General features: G+C 46.2%; 12 protein-coding genes across 12 annotated transcripts; 6 read left to right on the top strand and 6 right to left on the bottom strand.

Annotated features, from left to right (window-relative positions):
• Positions 1 to 44: 44 nt before the first annotated feature.
• HAP31 (Hap31p) lies at positions 45 to 1,304 on the bottom strand. Its single transcript, XM_020207526.1, has one exon. It carries the CDS (start codon positions 1,124 to 1,126, stop codon positions 188 to 190), a length of 939 nt encoding a protein of 312 aa, XP_020065108.1. The 5' UTR covers positions 1,127 to 1,304; the 3' UTR covers positions 45 to 187.
• Positions 1,305 to 1,451: 147 nt separating this feature from the next.
• Positions 1,452 to 3,143, top strand: CANTADRAFT_21252 (glycolipid translocation protein; the record flags this gene model as incomplete). Its single annotated transcript, XM_020206673.1, has 1 exon — positions 1,452 to 3,143. The coding sequence occupies one exon, from the start codon at positions 1,452 to 1,454 to the stop codon at positions 3,141 to 3,143; it is 1,692 nt and encodes a 563-aa protein (XP_020065107.1).
• A 552-nt stretch (positions 3,144 to 3,695) lies between these two features.
• On the top strand, positions 3,696 to 4,278 carry CANTADRAFT_25749 (uncharacterized protein). The gene has a single exon (XM_020207525.1). The coding sequence runs from the start codon at positions 3,701 to 3,703 to the stop codon at positions 4,214 to 4,216; it is 516 nt and encodes a 171-aa protein (XP_020065106.1). The 5' UTR covers positions 3,696 to 3,700; the 3' UTR covers positions 4,217 to 4,278.
• Positions 4,279 to 4,593: 315 nt separating this feature from the next.
• Positions 4,594 to 4,890, bottom strand: SNP3 (Sm-like protein; the record flags this gene model as incomplete). Its single annotated transcript, XM_020209868.1, has 1 exon — positions 4,594 to 4,890. One exon carries the CDS (start codon positions 4,888 to 4,890, stop codon positions 4,594 to 4,596), a length of 297 nt encoding a protein of 98 aa, XP_020065105.1.
• Positions 4,891 to 5,607: 717 nt separating this feature from the next.
• CANTADRAFT_89582 (uncharacterized protein) lies at positions 5,608 to 6,681 on the bottom strand (the record flags this gene model as incomplete). The annotated part of the gene is made up of 3 exons (XM_020211583.1): positions 5,608 to 5,694; positions 5,721 to 6,504; positions 6,629 to 6,681. 3 exons carry the CDS (start codon positions 6,679 to 6,681, stop codon positions 5,608 to 5,610), a joined length of 924 nt encoding a protein of 307 aa, XP_020065104.1.
• A 287-nt stretch (positions 6,682 to 6,968) lies between these two features.
• On the top strand, positions 6,969 to 10,376 carry CANTADRAFT_220163 (ribosome biosynthesis protein). The gene has a single exon (XM_020206773.1). The coding sequence runs from the start codon at positions 7,104 to 7,106 to the stop codon at positions 10,245 to 10,247; it is 3,144 nt and encodes a 1,047-aa protein (XP_020065103.1). The 5' UTR covers positions 6,969 to 7,103; the 3' UTR covers positions 10,248 to 10,376.
• A 128-nt stretch (positions 10,377 to 10,504) lies between these two features.
• On the bottom strand, positions 10,505 to 11,206 carry CANTADRAFT_49235 (ribosylnicotinamide kinase; the record flags this gene model as incomplete). Its single annotated transcript, XM_020209686.1, has 1 exon — positions 10,505 to 11,206. The coding sequence occupies one exon, from the start codon at positions 11,204 to 11,206 to the stop codon at positions 10,505 to 10,507; it is 702 nt and encodes a 233-aa protein (XP_020065102.1).
• A 795-nt stretch (positions 11,207 to 12,001) lies between these two features.
• Positions 12,002 to 13,861, top strand: CANTADRAFT_25746 (uncharacterized protein). The gene has a single exon (XM_020207524.1). It carries the CDS (start codon positions 12,288 to 12,290, stop codon positions 13,782 to 13,784), a length of 1,497 nt encoding a protein of 498 aa, XP_020065101.1. The 5' UTR covers positions 12,002 to 12,287; the 3' UTR covers positions 13,785 to 13,861.
• Positions 13,862 to 16,534: 2,673 nt separating this feature from the next.
• On the top strand, positions 16,535 to 18,142 carry CANTADRAFT_49509 (putative plasma membrane transporter of the major facilitator superfamily; the record flags this gene model as incomplete). Its single annotated transcript, XM_020209715.1, has 1 exon — positions 16,535 to 18,142. One exon carries the CDS (start codon positions 16,535 to 16,537, stop codon positions 18,140 to 18,142), a length of 1,608 nt encoding a protein of 535 aa, XP_020065100.1.
• Positions 18,143 to 19,052: 910 nt separating this feature from the next.
• Positions 19,053 to 20,528, top strand: CANTADRAFT_50768 (MFS general substrate transporter; the record flags this gene model as incomplete). The annotated part of the gene is made up of 1 exon (XM_020209869.1): positions 19,053 to 20,528. The coding sequence occupies one exon, from the start codon at positions 19,053 to 19,055 to the stop codon at positions 20,526 to 20,528; it is 1,476 nt and encodes a 491-aa protein (XP_020065099.1).
• Positions 20,529 to 20,894: 366 nt separating this feature from the next.
• YDJ1 (type I HSP40 co-chaperone) lies at positions 20,895 to 22,118 on the bottom strand (the record flags this gene model as incomplete). The annotated part of the gene is made up of 1 exon (XM_020209750.1): positions 20,895 to 22,118. One exon carries the CDS (start codon positions 22,116 to 22,118, stop codon positions 20,895 to 20,897), a length of 1,224 nt encoding a protein of 407 aa, XP_020065098.1.
• Positions 22,119 to 22,362: 244 nt separating this feature from the next.
• Positions 22,363 to 23,928, bottom strand: SRV2 (adenylate cyclase-binding protein; the record flags this gene model as incomplete). Its single annotated transcript, XM_020209845.1, has 1 exon — positions 22,363 to 23,928. The coding sequence occupies one exon, from the start codon at positions 23,926 to 23,928 to the stop codon at positions 22,363 to 22,365; it is 1,566 nt and encodes a 521-aa protein (XP_020065097.1).
• Positions 23,929 to 23,995: the final 67 nt, after the last annotated feature.

Here is a 23,995-nt window from a genome sequence, read left to right as displayed (position 1 = left end):
ATTTAATAGTTCAATTCTTCATCCCCGGCGTGGGATACATTATTTAATGGTGCGTTAGCTTAATGTACATTCAGTAAATTACATACCCGGTTAAATTTAACACATAGAGAGAATTGAAGGGTTGGTCTTTTTGGTCCTTTTCTGGCAAGAAAATGTATCTTAATGGAAGCCCATCGATAGTATGAACTCAGAAGTATGAACCATTAGAGGTAGAGTTCGTTATACCTGCCGTCAAGTTATCGATATCAGGTTCGTCATGAGTGATCTTAGTAAATTCATCAATGTTATGATGGCCATTATTACTTTGCTGTTCTTCGTTGGGTTCTTCGTTGATGAAATCATCGTACTGATAATCTTCAGGAAGCACCTTTGGATTCGGCACAGCAACTTCACCCTCTTGTTTGATTTTTGCTTGCCTGTCATCTCCAAAATCATCGTAGAAGTGTTGAGGAGAGTTGATGGAACTTGTTGACGATGGATTAGACCCCACCGCGCTACTGACATTTGTAACTGATGTGGAATCAATTTCGCGTTGATCTGGTGCACCTATCTGGGTTGGTTCGAGGTCGTTATCGTTTATGAATTGTTCATGGTTGGCCTCCTCTAAGAACTCGGCAGCGGCTCCTTGATGTGCTTGCTCGTGCTCCAGGTTGGAACGGGGTGAGTTTGTTTGGGATTGGTTGAAATCAGCCCCATTTTCGTTCATGTCTCCCACACTAGACCCCTCGGTGGCGGAGGCGGCTGCCACGGCAGCCGCTTGTTTGGCTTGTTTCTGAGAACTGCGGGTTTCTCCTCTGGCTTGGCGTAAAGCCTGTTGTTCTCTATACTTGGCCAAGTAGATCTTCAATACTTCGGCATAATTTTCAAAGCCCAAGTCATGCATGGAGTACAATATGTCCTCACCGTTGATGGTCTTTCTCTTCTCTCTGACACACCGATCGCTGGCCTCGCTCGTTATGAACGATATGAATTCAGACACACATTCTTGCATACACTCCTTGGCATCCTTGGACACTTTGGCGGTGGTCGGCAACGTGTTCTTCATGAGACGAGCTACGTTGGCTATAGGCAACCAACGGTCCTGTTCTCTGAGCTCAACATCATGGGGGTTGATATTAGGGTCCATTTTGGCACTATTTACTAGATGACTGTGCTGCGAGTTGTGAGGGGTGTTCCAGCCCTAATAGGTGATTTTTGGGCAAATGATATGCTGGACGGTTATCGTGACGGCTTGCGGGACACCACGTATTTTGCAATATGACACTCACCACACGTTCCTATGTGTGATTACTATTGTCTCGATGGCTAATGGCTAGGACAGTTATGTGTTGGAAATTTTTCTGGACCCGTTTTTGAGCGAAATGTTGCCAGCGTAACCTGCAGTCATAACATGCAAAACCTCCAGACTAAGTGCACCTCCACTAATAGTACCACGGCATACACCATCACCAATGAGCAGTCCAAGCCCCGGAAACGCGCTGGGGGAGGCTGTCGGCCGCTCCCAGGCACTCATCAATAAGTCTGGCGGAGCTTCGCTCTTGATTTTGGTCCAATTCCTCACCAAGTTCCTCACATTCACCCTCAACCAGGTGCTTATACGATTCATCTCGCCCAAGATCTTCGGCATTTCCACCTACTTGGAGTTCTTGGTGTCCACGGTCCTCTTTTTCAGTCGTGAGGGTGCCCGACTTTCTGTTCAAAGAACCGAATCTGTCGACAGCGAGACCAAGACCCTGGGTGGAAAATACACTCTAGACAACGCAACAGGTGTGAGTCAAAGTATAGTCAATTTTGGATTCATTCCTCTCATTGTGGGGTTGCCCTTATCAGTTGTAATATTTTACTGGCAGTATAACAGCGGGATCTTCCAAGAATCGATTCTTTCATTGCCTCATCACCAGATTACAATAGCATTGATCTGGATATCAATATTGATTGAACTAAGTGCTGAGCCAATATATGCCCTCAATCAATTTCGGTTGAATTTTAAGACCAGATCCAAATTCGAAGGTTACGCCGTATTCCTCCGGTGTGTGGTAACTGTTGGAGCAGTCTTGCTCTCCAAGAAATCTAATTCGTCTAACTTCGATGGGTTTGCAGTAATGGCGTTTGCATTGGGTCAGTTTGCATACTCCCTGACCTTAGCCATTGCATACCATCTCAGTTTCAAATCAGAGAAGCAATTGAAGTTCTCCCTTCAAAAGATATACTCGGGGAATGCATACATGTACTTCAATAGCAAGATCGTCAACGTGTGGAAGAGTCTATTTATTCAGATGTTGTTCAAGCAGTTCTTGACAGAGGGANATAAGCTCTTGATCAATTACTTGTGCACCGTTGAGGAGCAGGGGGTATACTCGGTGGTGACCAACTATGGTTCCATGGCTGCGAGGTTGGTGTTCCAACCCATAGAAGAGTCGGTCAGATTGTTGTTCACAAGATTGCTATCATCATCCACCAAGCCTGGCCAGAAAGACATCGGGGATGCCTACGTTGTGATGAGGAATCTCAGTTTGTTCTATCTTAATTTGTCAATACTTATTATCCTTGCTGGTGTTACTAATGCCTCATTCTTATTGCAGATACTCCTCGGATCAAAATCAACAAAATGGGCTAACACCAATATTTTTGACATTTTCCCAAGATACATCATGTATTTGCCAATGTTGGCATTCAATGGCATATTTGAAGCATTCTTCACCAGTATTGCAACCACCAAGGATATCAAGGCATTCTCTGTATTCATGACTTTCCTGAGCGTCGTTGTGCTAGTGAGCTCGTACGTGTTTATTGACTACTTCGGACTTGGTTTGAGTGGTTTGATTTTGTCAAATGCAATCAACATGTTGATGAGAATTGGGTATTCTTGTGTATCTGTGAAAGCGTTCTTTGAGAAGAACCATGTCCGTATTCCTGCCACTAGAGTCTTTGTTTATGCCTGCAAACCTATTTCTGTGGGGGTTGTGTTCCAATCTATTTACGTGGTAACCACTGGAGTATGGTACACCACTACCTTCAAGCAGTTTTTCCAGAGCTTTTTAATCTGCGTTCTTTGCCTCGGCGGATTGTGCTTCTTAGAAAGAGACCTTCTCGGCAAGCAATTGGTGGGCATCAAGCAGAAGATCAAGAGGAAGAGTGCGTGAAGTCCATTATTGGCCCGTTCTATACTCACCTCAAATCCATAAATTGGAGACAGCATTGTATTTTATAATATTAATAAAATCAACACACCATCATGGGTGACTTCCATGATGATAAATAAAAAAACTAATTTGTAGTAACTCTTCGCCCATTTCTTCTCGGTAATGTTTAACGAATCTACTCTTTAGGTGTTAATTCTATTCAAAAAAATTATCTTTGAGTTGTCACACCAGTGAACTCCGACCCGATCTAACTCGAGGCCATCCGTATTCGCCTACTCACGGGTAACAGTCTGTGCTGAATTGCTTCCCTCCAGGGTATTGTTACTCATTGCCCGTCCTAGCGAGGCTGATTACTCGAACCGACTAAGGACGTACCGCGAGGATCGAAACGGACCTCGATTTGTTCAAGATTCGAAATTCAACGATCAGTGCGCTTCTGCCACAGGCCATCACAGCCGAAAAATTTGTTTTTTTGCGCAACTGCTTGTGTCGTGGAAGTGGGTTATGTGCAGGAGTTGTTCGTCCTCATCAATTCATGCTCGAGATGACCAGACGGCATGTCTGTGGTAGAGCTACTGAAATCCGTGGACTCCTTGGCGAGGTTGATCACTGAGCGTACACAAGAGCTCGAAAAGCTAAAGCAGGACTACAATGCCAAACTACAGACCATCAATGCATATCTTGAGCAACTACCACAACATGGGGTACTAGGACTGGGCAAGCATGAACTTGACGAGAAAGCGTTTCTCGAGGCTGTTTCTGCAGATATGGACTGCCCCAAATGTCAATCCAAAGTCTATCTGAATGGCGCAGACTCTGACTACATACTTATACCCAAGCAGAAGCTCAGGCTATTGGGGATAGAGAGTACACCTGAAATCGATGATAGGCTTGCTTCACTCAAGTTATCTACTACCAAGGAACAGGCTACAGGCCATGAGTACCCCAGAAACCCCACCAAGCATTATCATAATTCTAAATCCAAGAAGATTTGCTCGTATTGCAAGAAACCGGGGCACTCTAGGGCGAAGTGTCTAGTACGACTTCTGACACCTGCGCCTAATACACCATGAGATGGACGATGGAATGATCTATATTACATATTTAAAATACATTACTTGCTTGATTGAGCCAATGCCTCTATAATGTTAGTATTTCGATAATTGTTGAAAGTAGGATCAGGTGTCAGGTGCTAGAGAGTTCTTGGCGTACTGACTTGATTTCAAGCCCAATATATTATACGGCACTCTTTTCTTATACTGCCACCAACTATTACCCTGAATAGTGTTAGAGCCGTGTTCAGTTCTCTCTCCTGGTGATGCTCCTTCCGCTAAGTGTTACTTCCATCAGGTTCTGGATTATGGAACCTTTCTGCTTTGCCACTCCTACTAAGTTCCTTTTTCGTCCCACTGATGTCGCTTCTCGTCGACTTTCGTTCCTGAACTCTTGACTACCTTTTTATCCCTTCTCCATCATACATACCTCTTCTAGATGCATCTTGCAACAAAGTGCAATCCACAGAGTTTGGACTCATATGGACGTAACGAACAGTAGATCCTCTTATGAACAAGTTCTTGACTGATTGTAAGTGGGGATATTTTCCTTCATTGACGCATGATATGTTGTCTAACTTCAAGTTCAAGTATTGATCAACTGACTTCAAGACTCCCTTTATCTCTATGTCATTTTTCAATTCGACAGTGACCTCTTGGTCCACAAGGGTCTTGAAAAAACTAAAGAATAACATTCTGTGTATCGGTGTTGGTGATTATGGCTTGGTTGGATTTCACTTTGAAAATCCGCACTGGCCCAGGTGACACAAAGGCGTGAAAGGTTTGCCTATTGGTAGCGCAGCACAAGAATGGCCCAAACCGACCTGTGGTGTCAATCTAGTGGTCTGGCGACGTTCTGAAGGCTCGGGGTGTGCTATGCAATTGGAATTGTGGTTCAGTGCTCTTTTTCTTAAAATTTCTAGAAGCTATCCATAATTTCTACCGTTCATTTGCCTTGAAGTCACCCTTCGGGATTCTGTATCGCTACCAACGCCGTGCTTACACAAGGTGGGGCTACCATAGTCAGTAGGGATTGGAGCTCTCGCTGAAATTCCAAGAACGATTGTTCGTCCTTCTCTGAAAGCCGCCTGCGCCTTCTTCTATACTTCTTTCCCCTCCTCTTTCTCTTTCTCTTGCGTTTTGAAAATTTTACAAGAACCGAAGGATCAATAGAGCCATCTACTTGGTGCTCAGTATGGGTTTTAGTATGTTGTAATTTTTTGTCAATTTTTTCAAAAAATTGATTTGCTTGAGATATTTGCTTAAAGCAGGTACTGAAAGAACAGGGGCCAGGTTCGTTTATTGTTGCTGTTGATTCCTTTGCCATTTCCAAAAGAATCATCAGCTCATTATCCGAGTGATGACAGGTGTCCGAGTGCCGGCTTTCAACTTTGAAAATAATTGAGGATAAATTATCGTTGCAAGAACTGAAAGATTGAAAGTGCGGTAACGCATCCACCCGGTGCTTTATCTTCTTTGGAGAGTTGGGTTCCATGGGCCTGGGTGGTGATTTTTGTGGGGGAACATTGATGTCTCTATTGGGGTTCATCGGTTTGGGGTAATTTGATGGAGATCTTCCTCTGATAGTAAGTGGACGGGATTCAGTGTGGGCAAGCTCTTCTGTTTTTCCATTCTCCAAAACTCCAAGTAATACAACCCTTAGTATGAACCGACCGTTCGCATTAGCTGATTTCTTATTAGTGATTGCTGCAGAGAACTGGATTCTTTCGTACCTGGAAACTGAAGCAACCGGTAAATCTGTTGGATAGGTCTTCAATATACTGGAGGCACTGCATTTCATATTCTCGATATCCAGGTAAAACACTCGATGGAAAGAGGATATTTTATCTTCATTGCGGATGTTTGAGCTTTGCTTGATGACTTGATGGCTGGGTAGTATTCCAGGGATGGCGTTAAAAATTGGAGGAGGATTCTGGGGTCCCCTATCACGCTTTGCCGTGTGTTGTACCAATCCTATTTCGGTCTCCTCTTCATAACATTTGGACTTCAACTGGATTGCAAAATAGCGAATCCCCACAGTTTTTCCACTTTCATCTATGGTAGAGAACAGCAGTCTGCAGACTATATCCAAGTCATAGTTTTTGAACTCGAACGCGGCTACAAGAGTGAAGTAGTTTCTTTTGTAGCCTATCCATTCGTTGTCAATGAGGTCAAAACCTCTATCTATTCTTGCTGTCACTAATGGATGCACCTTTTTGAGTGATGGGCTCAGTATAATGGGTTTTAATAAAGTGGTCGACTCGAATGGTGGCCCGACTTTGAACTGATTGGCCGATCGGGGAGCAATTCTGGATCGGGGTTTTGTGGTGTTAGATTGAACGGAACTTTCACTAACGAATGTCACTGGATTAGAGGAAACCAGAGTATCGCCGTATTCGGCGATGCTATAAACCCTCTCGCCGAATCCCATACTCTTGAAGAGTGATTGCCAGGCGTTTAATTTGCAATCGGCCACAAATGCGCATTTTGATGAATTTTGGAAAGGAACAGGTATGATATTATATATGAAAAAGTAATGTTCGGATGGTCGAGTTACGCTTAAGTGGAAGCATGATAGATAAGTTCCTATGATTCTCCAGAAGCAAGTACTGATGCCATAATGCCCCGTTCTAGCCATGCCGTAGTTGTTCCTTAGCAAGTCGACTGTACAAGAAAAAAAGGTTCTAAGGATCCTCTCAAAAGAACTGGCATTAACAGCCCATCACATACCTCTTCCTCTACTTCTACCTCATAACTTGAAAGGTTGCCCTTCCCTTGAGCCATTAAGGTAGGTCCCATCAACTGTGCTCTTCATCTGGGTGCAAAAGTGCCCGGTTGGTGCACTACTCATCTGCACCAAAAAAAATTGAGCTCATCACAACCATTCATTCTCTAGAACACTATCAACATGGGTAAGAAGGCTATTGATTCCCGTATTCCGGCACTTATCCGTAATGGGGTCCAGCTGAGAGAAAGAAGTTTCTTCTTCATCGTTGGTGACAAGGCCAGGAACCAATTACCAAACTTGCACTACTTGATGATGTCTGCTGACTTGAAGATGAATAAATCAGTATTGTGGGCTTACAAGAAAAAATTGTTAGGATTTACCTCCCACAGACAAAAGAGAGAAGCCAAGATCAAGAAGGACATCAAAAGGGGAATCAGAGAAGTAAACGACCAAGATCCATTCGAGGCATTCATCTCCAACCAAAACATCAGATATGTGTACTACAAAGAGACCGAGAAGATCTTGGGTAACACCTACGGTATGATGATCTTGCAAGATTTTGAAGGTTTGACTCCAAACTTGCTTGCTAGAACCATTGAAACCGTCGAGGGTGGTGGTTTGGTCATTGTGTTGTTGAAATCTATGACTTCTTTGAAACAATTGTACACTATGTCTATGGATATCCACTCCAGATACAGAACCGAGGCTCACAACGATGTTGTTGCTAGATTCAATGAAAGATTTTTGTTATCTTTGGGTTCTTGCGCAAACTGTTTAGTTGTTGACGATGAGCTCAACGTCTTACCAATCTCGGGTGGAAAACATATTAAGGCCTTGCCCCCTAAGGACGACGATGAGTTGTCACCAAAGGCTCAAGAATTGAAGGAGCTCAAAGATTCCTTAAGCGATATACAGCCAGTTGGTTCGTTGGTCAGCTTGGCCAAAACAGTCAACCAAGCCCAGGCTATCTTAACCTTTGTGGATGTCATCAGTGAAAAGTCTTTGAATTCTACTGTCACTTTAACTGCTGGTAGAGGTCGTGGTAAGTCTGCTGCTTTGGGTATTGCTATTGCAGCTGCTGTTTCTCACGGCTACTCCAATATCTTCGTTACCTCTCCTTCTCCCGAGAATTTGAAAACTTTGTTCGAATTTATCTTCAAGGGATTCGATGCTTTAGGCTACACAGAACACATGGACTACGATATTATCCAATCCACTAACCCATCTTTTAACAAGGCAATTGTTAGAGTTGATATTAAGAGAGAACATCGTCAAACAATTCAATATATCTCGCCTAACGATAATCATGTTTTAGGCCAAGCTGAATTGGTCATTATTGATGAAGCTGCTGCCATTCCATTACCAATTGTCAAGAGATTGTTGGGTCCTTACTTGGTCTTCATGTCATCAACCATTAACGGTTACGAAGGTACTGGTAGATCTTTATCATTGAAGTTGATTCAACAATTGCGTACGCAATCAAACCTGTCCGGTAGAACAGACACCGAAATTGTTTCTAGAGACAACAAGACTGCCGACAGCACTCCAACCTCTAGATCGCTCAAGGAAATTGTCTTGGATGAGCCAATCAGATACGCCCCAGGAGATCCGGTAGAAAAGTGGTTGAACAAGCTCTTGTGCTTAGATGTTGGATCATTGAAGAACTCTAAATTTTTGACCAAAGGAACTCCACATCCATCCAAGTGTGAATTGTTCTATGTCAACAGAGACACCTTGTTTTCATACCATCCAGTTTCGGAATCTTTCCTTCAAAAGATGATGTCATTATATGTTTCATCCCACTACAAGAATACACCTAACGATCTTCAATTAATGAGTGATGCACCTGCCCATCAATTATACGTTTTGTTGCCACCAATTGAAGAAGGCGATAATAGAATCCCAGATCCTTTGTGTGTTATTCAGTTAGCATTGGAAGGTGAAATCTCGAAGGAATCCGTGAGAAACTCTCTTTCTAGAGGTCAAAGATCTGGGGGTGATTTAATCCCATGGTTAATTTCCCAACAGTTCCAAGACGAGGAATTCGCTTCATTATCTGGTGGAAGAGTTGTCAGAATTGCAACTAATCCGGAATATGCATCCATGGGTTACGGTTCAAGAGCTTTGGAGCTTTTGCAAGACTACTTCCAAGGGAAGTTCACCAATATTAGCGAATCTAATGATTTGGATGATCACACCTTGACTAGGGTTACTGACGCTGAATTACAAAATGCATCCCTCAAGGATGAAATTAAATTAAGAGATGCAAAGTCTTTGCCTCCTTTGTTGTTAAAGCTCTCCGAAAAAGCTCCTTACTACTTACATTACTTGGGTGTGTCATACGGTTTGACTGCTCCATTGCACAAATTCTGGAAGAGATCAGGATTTGTACCTGTCTACCTCAGACAAACTGCTAATGACTTAACTGGTGAACATACCATGGTCATGATGAATGTGTTAGAAGGACGTGAAAACAACTGGTTGAAGGAATTCTCCAAGGATTTCCACAAGAGATTCTTGCAGCTTTTATCGTACGAATTCAAAAAGTTTTCTTCTGTTCAGTGTTTGAACATTATTGAAGCTATTGAAAGTGGTGAAGAAACTTCGAAGACCAAAGAGATTACCAAGAACGAATTGGACGACATATTGTCGCCATTTGATTTGAAGAGATTAGACTCCTATGCCAACAACTTACTTGATTACCACGTTATTGTTGATATGTTACCGTTAATTTCTCACTTATACTTCTCCAAGAAAACTGCCAACCAGGTCAGTTTATCTTCTATCCAGTCAGCTATTTTGTTGGCCATTGGTTTACAGCATAAGGACATGGATGAAATCTCCAAAGAATTGAACTTACCTTCCAATCAGTCCATGGCAATGTTTGCCAAGATTGTGAGGAAGTTCTCCTCATACTTCAGAACTATTCTCAGTAAGGCTATTGAAGAGACCATGCCAGAACTTAAAGAAGACCATGTGAAGGAATTGGATGGTGAAGAAGTCGAACATATTGATTATGACCTTATTGAAAAGCAAATGCACGATGATTTGGATGAGGCTGGTGACGAGGCTATCAAGGAATTGAGATTGAAGCAAAGAGAATTGATTAATGCTATCAACTTAGACAAGTACACCATTGCAGATGATGCTGAATGGAATGAAGCCGACGACTCAGTCAAGAAGGCTGTCGATAAGAAGGGTGTTGTCAGTGTCAAGAACAAGAACTCCAAGAGAAAGGCAGCTGAGAATGCCGATGAAATTTATGAGAAAGAAATGAAGGAGGCCCTGAAGAAGCCTAAGAAGGGCAAGAAGTCCAAGCGTTAGGGAATCCGTTGGATTAAATAGAAAAGTATCACATCCTTGATGGCAATACATGTAAAATACACTGAAGTTCAGAAAGTGCCAAAGGCAGATCTACGTGCCCGTCAATACTGTAGTCTATGAAGTGCCAGACAGTGGTTCTGGATTCTAAGAGGTGCCAGCCCTGTCAGCAATCTATCTATTGTATTATGCAGTTGACTCAAACAGCTCTAATATTACCATTGCGTGTTCCCAGGAACCACCAGCAAGAAACGAGTCGATTAACTGCTGAAATGGTCCACGATCCGGTCCAAGGACCAGTCAACCAACTCCAGCAAGGAAGTGCCGTCCACGTTGTTGAACTCAGAGAAGCGCAATTGTTCCTGTACCCTGTGGTTGACACCTGCATTGGCATCACCATTTTCAAACAAGTACTTATGGCTTTGCAGGTACGCTGGCCACACCACGTCGGCAAAGTAGTTTGGAGGATCCACCCAGAAGCCCGCCACGGTATTATAGCCCTTTCTGCTCTCGCGACGGTGCTTGAGGGTCTCGAATGGCGCATGGAAGAACAACCTGACGTCAAAAAGCTCAAGAAGCGCAGGATCGTGGAACAACATGAACCCATCGACAAGCACGATGGGCTTGTCCTTGAAGGGGTCTGCCTTGTCTGCCAATGCCTGGATCTGTTGCTGGGTAAGACTCATGTCCACTCCAGGCTGGATAGAGTGCAACTCCAGGCTTATTCCTTCATGTTTGAGGCGTTTGATGTGGGCAATAAACTTGGGAAAGTCGATTGCCTCAGGACAGTCCCAGTTGAGTTCGCCTGTGGCCGGATCCACGGGGATGAGCTCATCCGGGAGGTAGAAGTCGTCGAGATGAAGGACGGAGGCGTGGGAAAGGACCAGCTGGACAGCCTTTGCGGCTGTAGTTTTGCCGGAGGACGAGGGGCCCCCGAAGGCAATCAAGGTGACGGCAGACATGCAGGAGGAGCTAGGGAGGACTGGGGGGTGGGGCAGAGACACTTGGTGTAGGCCCATTTAGGACCAGTTGGGCCAACGGTGGGCCGATTACGTAAGCGAGTCACCCGCACGCAGCCGCACTTCCACTTCCACCACGATGAGGAGAAGGCTATAAGAATGGGTGGCAGTGGTAAAGGGGTAGCAATGTTTAATCACAACCTAATCTCAGTAAGGAGGTGGGCGGACGGGGCAGAAAACCAGCTGCCATCGCTGCCAGCGAAGAGGGGAACTTACGAGCCCTTCCGGGCCAGGCCAGGCTTTCAGGTGGCTTCCGGGCATATTTTTAAGTGTCGGAGATCCAGCCGGCTGCTAGCTGTACCTGAGCACGAGCGCCATATCTGCAATGCTGTTCTGGTGCATTTGGTGTCCCTGTTGGTAGGGCCATCTGCGCTCCAGAAATGGGCCTGCGAAATCCCACTCTATTCCTTTTGCAGTAATTCAGATATGCAAGCTACGATTTTGGACAGGGCGCGGGCTCGTACTGCGGGCCTGCGAACTCGGTGGAGGCGAGCGTCCATGGACCGGGACCCGGCAGTGCTTGCAGCAACGGCGGGTGGGCGAGACGAGACACGGCGGCCTGGGTCGCCTGGCGCCTTCAGCCATGTTATCTATCCCGTCAACCGACTCCCAGAACAGTAACTGTAGGGGCCCGTCTGGTGCCCAGGTGGGAATTTCCCAATGGGGACACCAGCATGGATGCCCAAACAGGCTAATGCACTGAGGACAAAGCCTGCATAACCTAACATTGCCTATTTAGGAAGTGTTCTTTGCGAACCACAGATTGCAGGTCCGATTGCAAAGTGATATTGTCACGGTGGGAAGGAGTTTACGCCGGAATTTGGGGGCTATCCTGATACAAACTATAAATATTTCCACTCTGCATCACATTTTGGTTCTGGTCAGTTTTGTCCGTGGCGTTATCTGTTGGACATCCGTCATCATAAATTGATCCGTTGTCCCGACAGTTCTCAATCACTATTATTCCTTCTTGTCTTTCGTTTATGTATAGGGAACCACTTTCGACACCTTCTTATTATTCCTTATGTCACAAGTATCCAAGTTGTTATCTCTAACCAACCTCATGAACGATAAACAAGCCGAAGACCTGGCTTTGTCGTCATCCCCATCCACCCAGCCCAAATCCTTCATCTCCAAAGACTACATCAAGGACTCCGCTCACCAGCCGAGATCCCCCGCCATTGACCAGAAGGAGCAAGACAAAAAGGAGTTGAAGCCTTCACCCACCAACAAGGAGTTTCTTGACACCCTCAAGACCTTCAACATCGAGAAGTCCAGGTACAAGCACTATGGCTACCAGTCGCTGATGACCTCCCAGCAGTTGGACAAGATCGTGGACGAAGCTAAGAAATCCTCGACTCCAACCTCCAACAATAGATTAATTATAGATGAGAGGATTTCCGAGATCCTTGGTCTTCCCCAGCAAGTGGTGGAAGAGGAAGACTTCTGGCCCTACAACGTGGAGACCTTGAACGAAATCCTCAGATACAAGGTGGAGCAGGAGAAAACTAGACAGGAGTCTGCCAAGAACGAGTTCGGGTGCACTGCCATCGAGCTCTTGAAAATAGCCAAGTCCATGAACATCAACGGCGATTTGATACCCTTGTTATTTGTTTCACCACAATTCACTATTAACGATTTGAAAGACAAGATCCATAAATTGAGAAATGAACCTGACGAGATAATACATGAAATACTACACAAGTCTAAGGAGCCTCCGCTCGAGGTTCCCAAAACCACCCCACCGAACGGCAAGAGAAAATTCTCTGATACCCAGTTGCCTTCTTTCTCGGAAACCGCTGAAAGCATAAAGACCATTGTTTCTCCCTTAAGATCGCCAAACAAGCTGCCTGTCACCAGCCACAGAAGAGTGGTCTCTGACAGCAGCGAGGTGACCAACAGAGGAAGCAACACTACCTCCCCTCCCACCTACCAATTACCATTGCCTCCATCTGCACACCCACCCCAGCATCGTTCCCAACAGCACCTGCCCCAGATTCCTGCCCAGCCACCCATGTATCCTGTGTATTATAGCCCTGGTCCTGGCCAACCGCAAGGTGGTGCTCCTGGATACCCTGCGCACCAAATGGGGCCTCCAGCCTCAGGGCAGCCTACTCAGGAGCAGCAAGGCAAGGCATTGGGGTCCCCATATTCCCAGAAGTACAACCAGGTAATGTACGATGGTGCATCTCACCACGGACAGTACGGCCCAGGAGCACCAGGCTACGTTGCTCAGCCGCAATACCAGTACTTTGTGCCACCCGGGTCCAACCCAGGAGGCCCACCCTCGCAATACATGATGCCAGTACCTGCTGGGATGGGAATGGCTCCACCTTCACATGCTCAGGTTCCTACCCACCAATTTGCATCTGAATCCACCAGTAGATCGAGCCCCCAAGATGACATCAGCCCCTACAAGAAACAGAAATCCACTGGAAAAACCAACAACATCAATTTCATGATCACCACGCCCAAAAACCCCCCTGCCCGGAAGTACAACAATCCCAACAAGGAGAAGTAACTATTCAATTCTAAATGTAACATATTTTTCTCTTGGATTATAATTATAGAAATAGCAATGCACATCGAAAATTACTGCAAACGGATGTAGTTTATCAGCGAAAATTCCTCCCTTGTAACGACCTAGCCAGAGCTGGGGCCCCCTTATCACGAGGTGGCTATTGTGCGAGTGTTATTGTTCGCATTCTGTGGAGAACCTAAGTTCTCCACACAACCAGGACCAAGATTACGAAAGTAGCACCGTCTGGGTCGTTTCACATGGTGGCTCTCTGCTGTCAATATTGAGTGGTTTGTTCCTTGTACAGTTGCGAAATGGTACTTCCTATTTGGTCCAGATGACGCAGTGCACTTTACCTAATGCGGTAATGGGATCATTCTAGCTGCACAAGCTTGCCGAAATAGATCCGTTCCTTCGGCAACGCCTCCGTATTCTTCACCGTTATGAGCAGAGTACAGGGGCTTGTTAGAAGGGATGTTTACCGAGCAAGCTCGCCAACTATGACTGGACTAACTTTGAGATAATGCCGCACAGAATAGTGGGAAGCGCCGGGCCACTCTCAGTTGGCTGCTGTGAGTTATTCCGAACAACGGAAGCCACCCACGATAAGGTTAACCAAACGGCCTCCGAACCAGTGTAGCAAATAGTAAATTGGCTGGTGGTATTGTTGGACATCCAAACGCATCCTGGTGGCTAGTAGGCATTAGTCGGAAGTGCAGTATTTTCCTTACGCGGTAAGAAGAGTAATCTGGACTGCACTAAGGGGCATCGGTATGCACATCCATTCTGGTGCCGTCATCGCTAGAAATTATCCCCGAATAGTGCATTTCGAGATGGGTCTTGCCCGTGTCTGGGCCTGAAAGGAGGGGAGAGAAAGGAGGGGGCAATGCAAGATTTTTGATAGGGGCTTGATTCAGATGATTTGGGTAATTTCACCATGCAATGGTGGCAAAATCACCCTGAGATCAGACTGGATCAATGCGGCTGTGATTGCATTTTCACATGCACTTTTTAACATTTCAGATAATCTGGCATTGGGTTGAAGAAAATCACCAGTGATGTAGCACTGCTAGGCAGTACTAGCTCTACCTACGAAGGAGGCCTACTATTTTACCGACACTGTTGCCTGATAGGAATAATTATCCTTTTTGCCTAATAGGTTTAATTGTGATCACTTCGATGGAATAGACGAAACGTGAGCATGCCACCAACCTGTTCTATTTTCGCAATCGGCACGATGGGCTATTTTCCAGTCATTGGATCATTCTCCGAAAGGTGCCGATAAATATGCCTGTCTATTGTTTTGCACTTGGACCGAGGATGCACGAATATTCAGGTATACTTGCAACAGAATTGATCGGGATGGCGAGGATTCGCTGTGCACCAATAAAGGACGAACAATCGAGTTTGTAGAAGGGATGGGGGTGTAGAGAAGTGGCAAATTTCAGGCTTTGCGCACTTATGTGTGGTAACTAGGTCAATTACGACCTTTTTAATAACTTCGCCTTGAGATTCAGTACTAGCTTGAGTACCTATTGCGATGAGTAATATAGCTATTTATGCGACAGCTTGGCTCCTGATAATTTGCGAGCACATTCTTGAGCGACTTTTATGAGCATTCAAGACGTACATCCATGGGAGAATATTTAATAGCACTTTCAGAACTACTATGTGAGCATTAAAGTGCTATTTTTGAGCACCAGCTAAAGTATTCCTTTATGACCACCAATTATGCTATAAATATCGACACTAGCTTCACTATGTATAGTTAGCACTAGCACTAACTATAGTTTATGCTATGCCAGGTGGAGTGTTCGTTAACCATATATTGGAACCAAGTGGTGTCCAAGTCTGGTGATAGAAACTTACTCTAAGTCACATCCGTACTAGGGGCAAATTAAATTATCTGAAATGAACGCACAACTCCTATAGAGGAAAAGATGGACTTTTAAAAGTCGATAGAAATATTGCTGGCATAATTATCCGGCTCTATTGCCTGGCCATGCTATCACACGACCTCAAACAAGCCCATTAACAAAAAGTGGATCTCCTTAGTTTCTCTTTAGTGGCCAAGCTACTTCAAGTTCATTGCTTTTGCTTAGCGTGGCAACAGTCGCTTTGTTGGTATCTCATGCAATTAAAACATTACTCACATCCTTTGAAGTAAGTATGCTGCTTCAACGGTCATATCAGGTGATCTGAACTATACCGGGTATAACTGCACGAACGTGACCAGCTAATTAAAGCGAATCACTCCAACTATAAGCATCTAAACCGTCTGCCGAATGCCTTGCATCCAACTACCTTACAAACAACTACACTGGCTTGAACAGAGCCACTGCTCCATCCAGAACCAAAAGCGTTTCTCCCACAACCTGCGACTCCGAGCGGATTTACCCCTTTAGATCGAGATCACCGTTTTCCGGTGCAATGTGCACTCCCGTTACGTCAAGGACAGGATGACAGTGGCGTTCCCAGCCCATAGGGGCAGCGAAATACTGCCTGAGCTCCAGAAGCATTGCCTGACACGCCACCACGGCCGCTTACCCCGAGCCGCAAAACCTGCTTCATCCAAACCAGCGGGTTACTGCCAGCTGTCTGGGATCTGCTTGCTGGACCCTTTACGCGCTTACTTAAGCAGATGCGACCATCCTTACCACCAAATTAGTCATCGGAGCCGTACAGACGGTTATGAGGAAGACGCTAGTGTTATATAATAGCGACGTCTCCACGAGTCACTAACGGGCATCGCTATGGACACCAACCACCCCAGTGCTGGGTCCGCCAGCGCCCTCCAGCCGAAAACCCCTGCGCTCTCACCCCCGCTGGACCCTCCTCCCTACACCATCTTCCAAAAGGGCGAGAAGGCCATCCTCATGCTAATCCTCTCGCTCATCGGGTTCTGCAGCGCCATCTCCAGTCCCATCTACTTCCCAGCGCTTCCCACGCTCACCAGCTACTTCAAAGTGTCGGAGGCTGTGATCAATCTTTCTGTTGTGGCGTACCTCGTCTTTCAAGGTATTGCTCCCACCTTTGTGGGCAGCGTGGCTGATGTCATAGGAATGAGACCTGTGTTGGTGCTATCGGCAGTGGTGTTCACTGCCTCGTGCTTTGCGTTATCGCAGACCAACGTGTACTGGCTTTTTGCAGTGTTGCGATGTATTCAGGCAGCAGGAATTGCTCCCGTGGTGGCGGTGGCTGCAAGCGTCTCGGGCGATGTGTGCACGCCACGAGATCGTGGTGGGTTTGTGGGAACCGTTTCTGGGATGCAGCTCGTGGGCAACGGATTCGGAGGAATAATCGGTGCTGCGCTCATTCTGGGCTTCAACACTTGGAGAGCCATCTTCGTGTTTTTGGGGATTTTGGGCGGTTTTGCTATGGTGCTCTCGGCCCTCCTCTTGCCAGAAACGTCCCGACTGATCGTGGGGAACGGCTCGATCGTGCCCAAGAGCATTTTGAACCGGCTGTTGTTCTCGGTGCTCCCCCACTTCAGGAAACAACTCACCAATGACTACTCCACTTTGCGAAAACGCAACAAATTGGACCTCTTATCATCCTACAAGATCCTCGTGGTTCCCGAGGTGTTTGCGTCCTTGGTACCGTCTGGAATCCATTACGCAGGCTGGACCATTGCATTGACTTCGCTCTCAACCGAGTTAGAGAACAGGTACAAGTACAGTGTGATGCATGTGGGTTTAATCTACTTGCCCCAGGGTATAGCCACCTTAGTTTCGTCGGTGGTGACGGGAAAGGCCCTTAATTACTATTATCGCTACCGTCGAGCCCAGTACGACGAAAAGTACAAGGATACTGCTCCCGAAAACAGACCAAGCTTCAACATATCCAGAACCAGGATTGACATTTGCATAGTGCCAGCTACGAGCATGGTGATAGGGTTGTTAATGTTTGGCTGGTGCTTGCAGTACCGCAAGGCTGCCATTTCAATCATTATCGCATCGACGTTGATTTCTTTCTCCACGGTGTCGCTCATTTCGTGTGCCACTACCTTGTTGGTGGACTTGTTTCCCGGAAAGAGCAGCTCGTCCATCAGCTGTTTGAACTTGGTGCGTTGCATGTTGGCAGCGTTGTTCACGGGTATTTTGGACCATCTCATCCAGTCCATGGGGCTTGGAGGGTGCTACACCTTTATGGCAGGCCTCTGTCTTCTCAGTGACTTGATGCTAGTGTGCATAATCCTCGTGCGAGCCAAAAAGGTGATGAGTGCTGACACAGTCTCCGAGAAGCAAGCTCTGGAAGAGTCCGAGGAGGTAACGGAAAAGCAGCCAACATCAAAAGCAGAAGAGTCGGCAATCGATACTGGCAACGTACTATTGGAGAATCGCCAGCCGAAACTGAGCTAATCCACACATACATTAATCATAAGCATATCATTTTCTGAACTAACAGGCAAATCCACAGTAGATTGTAGCTATTATCTGAGCATAATTTGAAGGTTGGTACCAAGGATCCAGGGACGATTTACGGTGGGTTATGAATTGCGTCGAAGATTCCATTTCGCTCTACAACTCTGCATTTGTTCAGCTTGATTACTGCAATATTACTCTCTAATTCGAATAGATCCCACGATTATGGAATCGACCCAAAGGCCTCCCAATAATTCCATCTACTAACTGCGCTTACAGTGTTTTCCGGAATCATCCAGGGACAATTTTCCAATAAGCTCTAAATTTCACTCATTTCACTCTACTCTGGAACGTGCTGCACCCCTCACAGTTACTTCACCACGGATAGTTTGACCCGAGCCAAGTGTTTCCGGGCATCCACCACCTTTTCACCTATCTAGTAGACGTGCGCGTTCTTAACTCGAAATCGTCCAACAATAGCCTTGGCCTCAAGCCGCAAAATTCTCGATATAATTTAACTCTTTTGGGTCGCACCAGATGGCTGCGAACAATGCCATCCAGTGGCTCACCCAAAGAACAATCGAAGGGATCACAAGACCTGCACCAGTGCCGAAAAACCACCACCGTATCAAGACAATTACCAACATGCACAACAACAAAGATCCTCTTATATAGCCCCTGCCCTCGGTGGTTTGTAGAACTGGAACACTTCCAGGAAAGAACTGGTCCATACAATCAGTAACTGGCCATGACCACACCGCAAAGGGCCCATCACATCACGAAGTTCCGGCCTGCCTCGTTCGTCGAGGTGGGCCTGGAGGCAATAGCTATCCCTGCTGTTGCTGTCGACGAGAAATCGCTGGAAAATGTGCAAGAAACCACGTCGCTGGCGACCAGCCTGCCCACCATGGTGGACCCGTTTGACTCGAGCAAATTCAAGGACTTCGAGGCCAGCGTCGATTTCCAGACGGCATCGTCCTCGCTAGCAGCCACTAGCTCGTTTTCAAAGCTTCCCTACTCCATTCTATCCTCCCGTGAGAAGTACTTCATGGTGGCTCTCTTGAGTGCCAGTGGAATCTGGTCCACGTTGGCCACCTCCATCTACTTCCCAGCCCTCCCAGTGATTGCTGAGAAGTTCCACGTTTCCACCGAAGCCGTCAACCTCTCGGTGGTGGCATACTTGCTCTTCCAGGGTGTGTGCCCCACCTTGTTAGCGTCGGTCTCCGACCACTACGGCAGACGTCCGTGTGTCATCGGATGCCTCGTTTCTTATAGCGGTGTTTGTGTGGCGATCTCCCGATGCAACGCCTACTGGCTTTTGGCGTTCTTACGGTGCCTCCAGGCAGGCACCATTGCCTCGTTGATCTCGGTGTCTTCGGGGGTCATTGGCGATATGTCGATCATCTCGCATCGAGGCAAGTTTGTTGGCTTGGTCTCGGGAATACAGCTTCTAGGCCAGGGGTTTGGCGCCTTGTTGGGTGCTGGGATCGTCACTCACTGGGGCTGGCGAGGAATCTTTGTATTCTTGGCCATTGGAAGTGGTTTTGTGGGGATCATCGCCTTTCTCATGCTACCTGAGACCAATAGGTCTCTTGTGGGAAATATGAGCATCATACCCACCAACTTCTGGAACAAGCTGCCTATTCTATCGCTGTCGTACTTTTCGTCTAGGCTTCTGGACGACAAGGAGACTAAGGAGCCTGTCACTCCCATCAGGCTCTTTGGCTCCTGGAAAATCATTGCAGAAAAAGAGGTATTTTTTGCCCTCCTACCTGGAAGCTTCCAGTTTGCCACCTGGACCATGTCTTTGACCACCCTTTCAACCAACCTCCAGGCCGACTACAACTACTCAACCATGCATGTCGGTGCTTGCTATTTGGCCCCAGGTTTGGGGACTTTGGTGGGGGCTGTTCTTACCGGAAGAATCATCGACTGGGTCTACAAACGCCGCAAGGCCCAATACGACTACAAGTACACCCATTTGTCGGAAAGCGAGAGGCCAGAATTCGATCTTTTGAGGGCCAGGCTCGATTTCGCAGCAATTCCGACTATATTGCTAATAATATTCTCGGTGGTTTTTGGTTGGTGTTTGGACAAAAAGCTCAGCGTGGTGCCAATCTTGATCTCTCTCTTCTTCATCTCTTGCTGCGCTGTATCCTTCATGAGTGCCTCCACCACTTTATTGATTGACATGTACCCTGGTCAAGGCTCGGCTGCGACGAGCTGTATGAATTTGCTGAGATGCTGGATTGGGGCTATTGGCGTAGGTGTTTTACAGAAAATGGTGAACAAAATGGGCGAAGGAGGAACTTACACTTTAATGGCCGGATTATGCTTGATGAGTGGATTATCTTTAGTTTTCGTGGTCAAGAAGCGCAACTAGGTGCTTTCGCAAAGTTTCTGCTGACATGATGTCTAGCGGGTGCGATATGTTCAGGCTTCCCTGGAGGAAGCCAAGTAGCAAAATATACAATACTTGATACCTACAAAATTGACAGCTATCACTTAAGGTGAAATTTCTAGTTCGATGAATCTAGTAAAAGCAATCTTCAAACTTGATGCGAATAAATTCAATTCATATTATTTGTAATGCAAATAGTGCCATCCAAGCTCAGTCTAGAGCCGGTCACAAAACCACGCCAGCACGCTATTCACTTCCTAGTTCTATTCAATGCGTATATAAATAATAATAAAGAACTATACAATACCCAAAAATCTTCTGAAAAAGCAAATGGTTGATTAAATAAATCTATTGAGAAGCACATTGGACATTTGGAGCACCTTGACCACCTTCCTCATCATCAGAGTCATAAGCATCACGTCTTCCAGAAGATTGGTGTTTGTATGGATCAATGTCAACCAAGTCGACTTCGTCAACTTCGGAGCCCTTTGGAATGGTGACCTTGGTTCTTGCTGGCAAGATACTTTCCAATTGTTTCAACTTTTCTTCGTCGGCAAAGTTGTTTTCTGGGAACTTGACAGTGAATTTGACGAAAAGGTGACCGTGACCACCTTGTCTGTAGATTGGCATACCTTGGTTTTCGATAACCTTGGTGGCACCTGGAGCAATGACCTCTCCTGGAATGATAGTCACCTTGATGTAGTCACCAGAGACATGCTTGAAGGCGATCTCACCACCGGCAAGGGCAGTCAACAAATCGACTTCGGCTTCGTAGAATAAGTCATCACCCTTTCTGGTGAATTTGTCGTGTGGCTTTTCGTCAACAACGAAAACAACATCACCTGGAGTGATACCTGGCTCTTGGTCACCTTCACCGCTGAAAACGATTCTTCTACCATCCTTCATACCTGGATCGATGTGGACTTGCAAGATCTTACGTTCGGTTTGAGTCTTCTTACCCTTACAGACGGTACAACGGTCCTTGGCATCACAAATGTCACCGGAACCTTGACAGGTCTCACACACAGTTTGGAATCTTTGGATCATAGGACCCATTTGTCTGGTGACGAATCTCATACCAGTACCGGAACAAGCAGTACACTTCTTGACCTTGCCTTCTTTACCACCCAATCCGTTACATCCTTTACACAAGATGGTCTTGTTGAGGGCAAGCTTAGCAACACGTCCCTTGTACAATTCTTCCAAGGTGCATGATATGGAATGCTTGATGTCCTTGCCTCTAGATGGACGTTGTGGGCCACCGCCACCCATTCCACCGAAACCTCCTCCAAAGAACTGGGAGAAGATATCTTCAGCGCCCATACCGCCACCCATGCCTCCTTGGCCGGACAAACCTTCTTCACCATAGTTGTCGTAGACTTCTCTCTTTTGTTCGTCCGATAAGACTTCGTAAGCAGAAGAAATCTCTTTGAACTTCTCGGCTGCTTCTGGCGATGGGTTCTTATCAGGATGGTATTTCAAGGCAGCCTTTCTGTAAGCCTTCTTTAATTCGTTGTCTCCAGCGGAAGGAGACACTCCCAAAATGTCGTAAAACTTTGTATCTTTCACCATCTTGTATTTGAAATGTGAACTTTTCTATAGATCTGTCTTTCAACGGTGATGTGATTGATTTATAACACCTTTTTCCTTTTTTTTTCGTAGGCTTCGTTGAAATTCTTCGAGATTCTAAGGCACGTGACGCGCGACATGTGACACATCACCCCCACGCTTACTGCTACAATAACACATAGGTAATGTCTCTAATGAACCAGCATCGCTGGTGTATTTAGGGTTACAGGGCATTGATCGCGTTGTTCTAACCGGCATGCTCAACCACCTCGCTAACCAACTTGCCGTTTCTAATCGAGTGCTTGAATTGCTCTGGAATGGCCAATTCGGCATAATCGTCATCGCCCTCAGGAACGTTGACATTTAATGCAGTGGTACTGCTGGTGAAGATTTGGGTATCCGCCTCCACGCTTTCCTTGGAGAGATAGATGCTACCCTCGTCAGACTTGTCAACGCTGATCATTGGAACAACACCAGTGACTTGCAAACCAAACTTGAAAGACTTAATGATGTCAACTCCAGAAATCAATGAATCCACAACCACACCAGTATTCTTAGTTTCAGAAATAGAAATAGCGTTGGCCTTGCCCTTGATTTGCACGGTAATTCCAGTACAGTTACCGATGTAAATGGACTGATGCATCTCGGCCTCAAGGGTGATTGGCTTTTGGTCAGGAATATCAGCTTCAGTATAGTTTTCAACGATCCATTTAGTTCCATCTACCAATGTGGTCTTGGCTGGCTTCTTCTTTGGAGGTGTGCTGGTAGATAAGTTTGATGGCTTCTTTGGAGGAGAAGGCTTTTTGGAAACTGGAACCGTTGCTTGCTTTCTCAATTCGGGGTTCTTGTGGGTCATTTCAGATTTATCGACCTTCTTAAGACCAGAAGTGATGTTTTCACCCTTGTTCAAATCAGCGAAGACTGCATTGATACCACCTTCAGGCTTTGGTTGATCCTCAAAAAGGGCAGGAGGTGGTGGTGGAGGTGGTGGAGGTGGAGCACCGCCTGCGGCTGGAGCTGGAGCACTTGACTTGGAGTCCTTGCTCACTTCTCCAATAACCTCTGAAATGGGTTTACCCTTTAAGTTCCAGGATGGTCCAGTAGAATGGAATTCCTTAACGTAGGTTTTGAGCTCATCAAATATGTTGGAGAAATCCTTGACCCACTCGACATGTTTGGCGTCTTTTTGTTTGTATTCCTTCAAAACTCTGTCTGACCAGAACTTGGCACTGTCTTTAAATTCAGGGATCAAGGACACTGGAGTTTCGGTCACAATCCATCCCAAAACTGGAGAGCCCTCACTGATGGTGTTCAAGTGGTTGAAATATTCCGATCTTCTATTCTTATCCTTCAAGTCGATGATCTTGCTGATTTTCTCGTTGATGGGGTTCAAGATTTCCAAGAAGGCAGGGTCGCTCATTTCGGGTTTCTTAGCCTTGCTGACGATGTCGAGGAAGGTGATCTGGGCGGCGAACGATTGGCTCAACGATTCGGCGGCTTCCGCCACCAAGGGGTCGATCTCCTTGGACTTGGTGACAAATGGCTCCACTATGGACTTGTAAAACTGCTCGAAAGCGACCACGGACTTGGCCTTTTCTTGCTGCACTGCCTTCTGGGGCGGAGCTGCGGCTGCATCCGCCTGTTTGGACTCAATTGACTTCTGAGCCGCTGGCTCGCTGGGCCTCTCTTTGGCAGCCTCTTGTTGGAAGATGGTGATGTCTTCCAATCTCGAGGTGGCAGCCTCCAACCTCTTGAGGATGGTCACGATGTTGTAACCTTGAACGTTGAATTGATTGGTTTCTTCTGCAGACATTGTTGGTGACGTAGCCTCGTTGTCTCCCTGGCGCGTTGTAGTGGAGTGGTGAAGCTGAGATCACGAT

The sequence above is a fragment of the Suhomyces tanzawaensis genome (genome assembly GCF_001661415.1).
Source record: "Suhomyces tanzawaensis NRRL Y-17324 unplaced genomic scaffold CANTAscaffold_3, whole genome shotgun sequence".
Lineage (NCBI taxonomy): Eukaryota > Fungi > Ascomycota > Pichiomycetes > Serinales > Debaryomycetaceae > Suhomyces > Suhomyces tanzawaensis.
The sequence above is the reverse complement of the archived record's forward strand: the minus strand, read 5'-3'. Positions and strand labels throughout refer to the sequence as shown.